The sequence below is a fragment of the Equus quagga genome, unplaced genomic scaffold (assembly GCF_021613505.1).
Source record: "Equus quagga isolate Etosha38 unplaced genomic scaffold, UCLA_HA_Equagga_1.0 HiC_scaffold_162_RagTag, whole genome shotgun sequence".
In the NCBI taxonomy this organism is placed as follows: Eukaryota; Metazoa; Chordata; class Mammalia; order Perissodactyla; family Equidae; genus Equus; species Equus quagga.
Window position 1 is genome coordinate 115727 of NW_025792787.1, and position 8115 is coordinate 123841.

Genomic DNA, 8115 nt, shown 5'->3' on the forward strand with positions numbered 1-8115 from the left:
CCCTAAAAACAAGAATAACACCTTCCTCCCTACCCGCTCTGCCACCCCCTTGCTTCTACATTCCATAAACGTTATCAGTTGAGTTGATTAGAAAACAACCTGCTGAGTAAATCTGATTTGGATGTCTAGGGCTAATAACTGCTTGGTGATGGCACTCTTTCCATGGAGTATTTAAATAAATGTACTTTGGTAGATTTATCATAACATTTCAGGCCAGTAGGAGGCAGGAGAGGAGGGGGTAGGGAGGGGAGATATCCGTAGGGATCCTTCCAACATGCGTGTTCACTTACTCATTGTGAAGTTCGTTCAATATTTAACTTGATTAGCTCCAGAGATGGTCATGCAGTTTTTTGTAACTACTTAGACTATCTTGGAATTCCAGAGAACAAGTGCATTAGAAAAAGACAGGGAAGAGAAAGGCTAAAGGAATGAAGAGGGCATTTGGGAATGAATTCAAGCCAATGGGGCAAGGGAGATACAGACAGTCCTCATACCCGACACAGGAAAGAATTTAGGAACACAGCTGAACCACAAGCAATTTGAAGTGTTTGTTGGGCTACAGTTGAAATACTTTTGAGGTTAATGAAACCTTTGAAATGGTTTGGAATTGTTTATTTCTCACACAGTCCTGCCTACGGAACAATCTAACAGGATTTCCTTTTTAACCAAGTCTTGGAAATTGGTTTTTTGTTCTTAGGAAAAACATCAATCTCTGAAGCATAATGCACGGAAGATGGAACAAACTTCAGTCCTGTAAAGGGGGGGTTTAAAAAGGAACTGTGTTGGCAGCAGTCAGGGTTAGCCCGTCCCCTCCCCACCAGCTCCCCAGATCCCACCCCGGACCAAAGTGTGTTCTTCTGAGGATTGGTCTCCATGACCACATGACACACAAAAAAAAAACAAAACAAAGCAGAACAAAGCCCATCAATTTGGTTAGTTAATTAACTGAGGGGAGAAAAGTGTTGCTTGATATTACCGTGGGTAAAGAGCATTAACCCAGAGAAATTTGAGAGATAAAGATGCTAGGTTGAAAGTACATTGCCGTTTTTTCAGCTACACGTACTAAAGAACTTGGAGAAGATTGGGCTACTTGGGTCTAGGGAGGACTCAATGGCATTTTCAGACTTTTCCCTATAGCACTATTGCTGTCTACACTGCAACCCAGATTGGTAGGGTTTCCTGGCATCTGTAATTGCTAATGCTTTTTACCAGAAGAAAAATATTACTCTCACCTCTTCTTATTGCAAATGATAGTGCTCATGACCATTGCCCAGTAATGACTTCCAGGATGGCCTGTGTGAGTTTTATCTGGAACTACTTGAATTTTTCATCTTTAAAGTCCTTTGGGTCTTCGCATGTGCATGCTATGGTTTGTTGCAGGTTTAGAGAGTTCTTTATTTTTTGTTTCTAATGGAGACACAGCTTTATAATTTACAGCAGCGTTCATTAATTAGCATTGTAAGCATAATTACTATCCATGATACTTATTATTAGTTTGCATTCATAAAGCTCAAAATTCACTTCATTCTTTCAAGTCGTAAGTAATTAGTTCCTTTGGTTTTGTAGCTTTATCATTCTTTTATGACCTGTTTAGAAGAAATAGACAACCAACCTCCCAGGAGACTGCTTTAAAAATCTGGAAATACATTGTCTGGCTAGTGCAATGAGGCTAATACAATGTGGAAAATACGACTTTTCTTTGGTTTTAGAAGCCAGTTTTTCCTTGCATTTACTCAGCAAATAACTATTGAGCACCTGATGTGTTCTAGGAAGCTTTGGGAGACAGAGATGAATCACTCAAAGATTCTGTCCTTAAGGTTTTGGTGAAAAGGAAATAAGATTTTACATATATATATGTAAAAAAGCCATGATGGCGCATGTACTGAGATACAAGCTATAAATAACCACAAGCACTATCAGAACAGGACGTGACTCTGTTCTCTGCTGTATGATCAGCACCTAACACAGTATATTAAATTGGAGGTTTCATAACTAACTTTTTGGATGAATGAATGAATAATTCAATGTATTAATTTGTATTCTTTCCAAGATGTATCTGTGGGATATTGACATTTTTTCCTAATCTGACTTGCTTTCTTTGTTCTCAGATACCTCAGCCAGCATGGCTGTCTCTTTGACACCCACCCTGGGACTCAATTCTGCCCCAGATGAAATCCAGCATCCACATATTAAATTTTCCGAATGGAAATTTAAGCTATTCAGGGTGAGATCCTTTGAAAAGGCACCTGAAGAAGCTCAAAAGGAAAAAGATTCCTCTGAGGGGAAACCCTCTCTAGAGCAATCTCCAGCAGTCCTGGATAAGGCTGGTGGTCAGAAACCAGTCCTGACTCAACCAGCAGTAAAGCCTCACCCTAAGTTTTTGAAGAAATTCCATGATGATGGGAAAGCAAGAGAGAAAGCCATCCACCAAGCCAGCCTTCGACATCTCTGCCGCATCTGTGGGAATTCTTTTAAAACTGATGGGCACAATAGGAGATATCCAGTCCACGGGCCTGTGGATGGCAAAACCCAAGTGCTTTTACGAAAGAAGGAAAAGAGAGCCACTTCCTGGCCCGACCTCATTGCCAAGGTTTTCCGGATCGATGTGAAAGCCGATGTTGACTCCATCCACCCCACTGAGTTCTGCCATAACTGCTGGAGCATCATGCACAGGAAGTTTAGCAGTGCTCCATGTGAGGTTTACTTCCAGAAGAACGCAACCATGGAGTGGCACCCCCACACCCCGTCCTGTGACATCTGCCACACTGCCCGTCAGGGACTCAAGAGGAAGAGTCATCAGCCAAATGTGCAGCTCAGCAAAAAACTCAAAACTGCGGTTGACCGAGCGAGGCAGGCCCGTCAGCACAAGAGGAGAGCTCAGGCAAGGATCAGCGGCAAGGGAGTGATGAAGAAGATCACCAACTGCAGTAAGATCCATCTTAGCACCAAGCTCCTTGCAGTGGACTTCCCGGCGCACTTTGTGAAATCTATCTCCTGCCAGATTTGTGAACACATCCTGGCTGACCCTGTGGTCACCAGCTGTAAGCATGTATTTTGCAGGATCTGCATTCTCAGATGCCTCAAAGTCATGGGCAGCTATTGTCCCTCTTGCCGATATCCCTGCTTCCCCACTGACCTGGAGAGTCCCGTGAAGTCCTTTCTGAGCATCCTGAATTCCCTGATGGTGAAATGTCCAGCAGAAGAGTGCAATGAGGAGGTCAGCTTGGAAAAATATAATCACCATGTCTCAAGCCACAAGGAATCGAAAGAGACTTTTGTGCATATTAATAAAGGGGGCCGGCCCCGCCAGCATCTCCTGTCACTGACTCGGAGGGCTCAGAAGCACCGTCTGAGGGAGCTCAAGCTGCAAGTCAAGGCTTTTGCCGACAAAGAAGAAGGAGGAGATGTGAAGTCTGTGTGCCTGACCTTGTTCCTGCTGGCGCTGCGGGCGAGGAATGAGCACAGACAAGCCGACGAGCTGGAGGCCATCATGCAGGGGCGGGGCTCCGGCCTGCAGCCAGCGGTTTGCTTGGCCATCCGAGTCAACACCTTCCTCAGCTGCAGTCAGTACCACAAAATGTACAGGACTGTCAAAGCCATCACGGGGAGGCAGATTTTTCAGCCTTTGCATGCCCTCCGGAACGCTGAAAAGGTCCTTCTGCCGGGCTACCACCCCTTTGAGTGGCAGCCCCCTCTGAAGAACGTGTCCTCCAACACTGACGTTGGCGTTATTGACGGATTGTCTGGACTGTCCTCGTCTGTGGACGATTACCCGGTGGACACCATTGCGAAGCGGTTCCGCTATGATTCGGCTTTGGTGTCTGCTCTGATGGACATGGAAGAAGACATCCTGGAAGGCATGAGAGCCCAAGAGCTTGACGATTACCTGAACGGCCCCTTCACTGTGGTGGTGAAGGAGTCCTGTGACGGGATGGGAGACGTGAGTGAGAAGCACGGCAGTGGGCCAGCCGTTCCGGAAAAGGCAGTTCGGTTTTCATTCACAATCATGAAAATTACTATAGCACACGGCTCACAGAATGTGAAGGTGTTTGAGGAAGCCAAACCTAACTCTGAGCTGTGTTGCAAGCCCTTGTGCCTTATGCTGGCAGATGAATCTGACCACGAGACTCTGACGGCCATCCTGAGCCCTCTCATTGCTGAGCGGGAGGCCATGAAGGACAGCGAATTAATGCTTGAGATGGGAGGCATCCTCCGCACTTTCCAGTTCATCTTTAGGGGCACGGGCTACGATGAGAAACTTGTCCGGGAAGTGGAAGGCCTCGAGGCTTCCGGCTCGGTCTACATCTGTACCCTTTGTGATGCCACCCGCCTGGAAGCCTCTCAAAATCTTGTCTTCCACTCCATAACCAGAAGCCACGCTGAGAACCTGGAGCGCTATGAGGTCTGGCGTTCCAACCCATACCATGAGTCTGTGGAAGAACTGCGGGATCGGGTGAAAGGGGTCTCCGCCAAGCCCTTCATCGAGACAGTCCCTTCCATAGATGCGCTCCACTGCGACATTGGCAATGCAGCTGAGTTCTACAAGATCTTCCAGCTAGAGATTGGGGAGGTGTATAAGAACCCCAATGCCTCCAAAGAGGAAAGGAAAAGATGGCAGGCTACGCTGGACAAACATCTCCGGAAGAAGATGAACCTGAAACCAATCATGAGGATGAATGGCAACTTTGCCAGGAAGCTCATGACCAAAGAGACTGTTGAAGCAGTTTGTGAATTAATTCCTTCCCAGGAGAGGCACGAAGCTCTGAAGGAGCTAATGGACCTTTACCTGAAGATGAAGCCCGTCTGGCGCTCATCATGCCCGGCTAAGGAGTGCCCAGAATCCCTCTGCCAGTATAGTTTCAATTCACAGCGTTTTGCTGAGCTCCTCTCTACCAAGTTCAAGTATCGGTATGAGGGCAAAATCACCAATTATTTTCACAAAACCCTGGCACATGTCCCTGAAATTATTGAGAGGGATGGCTCCATAGGGGCATGGGCAAGCGAGGGAAACGAGTCTGGCAACAAACTGTTCCGGCGCTTCCGGAAAATGAATGCCAGGCAGTCCAAGTGTTATGAAATGGAAGATGTCCTGAAACATCACTGGTTGTATACCTCCAAGTATCTGCAGAAGTTTATGGATGCTCATAAAGCACTGAAAAATTCTGGGTTTTGCATAAACTCGCAAGGAAGCTTAGAGGACCCGTTAGGCTCAGATGACTCTCTGGAAACTCAAGATTCAATGGAATTTTAAGTCAGGCAGCCACTTAGGAGTTGGTTTTTGTGGATGAGTTTCCTTCTGGGTTGCATTGAGATCTTCTCCTGTCACCATTCAGTCCTCTGTGTGGGGCTTCACCACCCGAGAGGTGGTAGGTTGGAGAAGCCACAGATGCTGAGTCCACGTCAGGGATGGGTAACTGATGAGCTGGTTGCTTGAGCCATTGAGGGAGTTCAGAAAAGCAACAGGAGAAATCAGTTATTTCAAAGCTCAGTAAACTCAGAACAGGAGTAACAGTCAGGGACCAGAGATGAACAAATCTGTGTGTGTGTGTGTGTGTGTGACTAGTGATGTGAAAATCACAGCCACGTTGTCAAAGAAGAAGAGCCTGTGAAGCCAGGAAGGGAGTTTGTCTTGTGGTTTCCATTTCTCCCCCTTAATTTCTTAGAGTTTTTATTGAGACATAAATGTTTTCTATATCATTTTTGTGGAATTCTTTATTTTTATAAATTTCACATACCTTGTCTTATTCTGCGACATTCAAAAAAGCTGTTCAGATTTCTCTAATAATAATATCTTACATTTGTACAGCATGATGACCTTTAAAAAGTGCTCTGAATGCATTTTCTCATTTGGTGCTTGATGCAGAAATACCCTCCATCCAGAAAAGTTTTGGAAAACCAGTCATTTTGTGGGTTTAAAGGATGTCTGTATTGTAACCTTAAGAATTTAGAAGGTCATCTGCTATCTTGGATTTTTCAATAATGAAGTTAGAATAAAACTGTTAGCTACAGTTGGTTATTAAATCTTCTGATAATACATGTTTACTTAGCTATCAGTAGCCAAAACTGTTTTTGTTTTTACTTTTTAATTAATTTAGAGTCTCCAAATGCTTCTCTATAAAATCTTGAAGCCACAGAGGCTTTTATCATCCAGGTTTGCTCACAATGTAAAAGCAGATTTAATGTCTTGCTGAAAATTTCTGCCAGATTTTCTCCATATGAAACCTGGGCCAATTTTACTAAATCCAGGCTTCCTGGAGTCTTTCCCTCTGCAACGTGTTATTTTTTCTATTGTGATCAGTTTACTGTCAGTGTATGCAGATTTTTGTAGCAGGGAACTTTGTGCTTTTTCCGCCCGCTAAGTTTAGATGGAACCTGCTCATAGTGCAGCAGAAGAGTTCATGTTTGTAGGGCGGTTTTTTTTTTTTTTTGCCACTCTTGGGATATTTCCACATTTATTTTGCCTTATTTTTCCTCACAACAACTCTGGGGGGTAACATTGCTATTATCCTTATTTCATAGAGGGTTAAATGGTTTGCCCAAAGTCACAGGGATAATAAATACCTGATCTGGAATTTGAACTCAGGCCTTTTGTCTCCAAATTCCATGTTCTTTCTACCACGAAAACCATAAATTGTTTAGGATCCACAACTGATCGTCACGGTTCATAATCTTGGGATTACATTCTTTGGCAGTAGGGATGGGTGAGTTTTTAAGTCATTGGCGTGCTTTGGGTCTTTTGATAGAAGAAAGTGATGCTAAAGCTCCCAAGAGCCCCAAAACCTCTGGTGGTTCCAGTAATTTGAAAACTACTGTCTGCATCCTTAGGAATTTGGGAATTGCCAATAGCTGGCAATGTAGAGCGGGCATGGGATTTTATATGCTTCCCCGAGTCATAATGACATGTTAGTGTTAATTAGTTCTTTTCTTCCTTTGATTTTATTGGCCCTAATTGCCACTCTTCATATGCAGTATATCAAAGAGCTTTGTAATTTACTTGTCCAACATGCACCAGTGACATTATCCTAAATGGGATGCATTTGGTGTTTTGGTGGGGGTTGAACCCAGTATTTTCCATTAAAAAAGTACAAGAGTTTTTCTTGTTTTTTGTATATAGAATGTATATAAATTACAAAGACATTCCTAATTTAGTTGTCAAAAACAGATACATATTTTAATTTTATTTTTTCTTGAAAACCTAAGTTTTGCATTTTGTAAACCAAGGGCTTCTCGGACATCCCTTCCCTTCATCCTGTTTAATCCACACAGTATGTCTCTGCACTCATCAGCAGCTAAATTCATATAATCATCCTACTCCCTGAAGCAAGCTGGCACTGGTTTGTAGATTTTTTCCCTTTTCCACCTGTTACTGGATTGGTGGTACTGTAAATACTTTCCAATATTAAATTTCCCTTTTCTAGCATTGTAAGAACTGTTTTGAATGCATGTGACTAACAGTGTGATCTATAGCACAACCTTGCTGGTAATCCCTTAATCAGATCACATCTTGATAAACCCTGGAGCACCTGGCCGCAGGACTTCCGGTATGTAGAAATGTTGCCTTTGGTTGCGTTTGCTCTCATTGTCGAGTTTGCAATATCCTAGACCCGGGTTTTATACGAGAGTTTTATTTTTGACAATGCCCTTTGTAAATGCAGTGACATGCTCCAGGGAAATTCACCACACTGAACGCAACATTGTTTTCTTGAAGTATAGACTGGGACTTCAGAAGTGCAATGCATTTTTCTCCCATGAAACCTGATTCTGTGAGTGTTCCTGCCAACTCTCTAAGGTGCTCTGCAGGGACCAGTGATAATGGCTGATGGAGATTGATGAATGGCCCGTGTGAGATCAGAAAGTGCCTTGGGGTTAATAACCATGCGCAAAGAAGCAGGAGTGGGAGGAAAGATTCCTTTTCCTTGCAGGTGAACTGCGGTTTAGTTTTGCCTCAATTTGTTTTCACAAAATATAGATGAAGATAAAGATTTTTTTGGTTGAGTGTGTGTGTCTCTCACTTCATCAAACAGAATTCAAATTCCACACAGCCAGGAGGCGGGATTCAGAGGCTCAGGTGGTGGTGGGAGGAAGGAATCATCACCGGGATGTGAGTGAGTTTTG

General features: G+C 43.9%; 1 protein-coding gene across 1 annotated transcript; it reads left to right on the forward strand.

Annotated features, from left to right (window-relative positions):
* The first annotated feature begins 2122 nt into the window (after positions 1-2122).
* Positions 2123-5251, forward strand: RAG1 (recombination activating 1). The gene has a single exon (XM_046648995.1). It carries the CDS (start codon positions 2123-2125, stop codon positions 5249-5251), a length of 3129 nt encoding a protein of 1042 aa, XP_046504951.1.
* The last annotated feature ends 2864 nt before the right edge of the window (positions 5252-8115 follow it).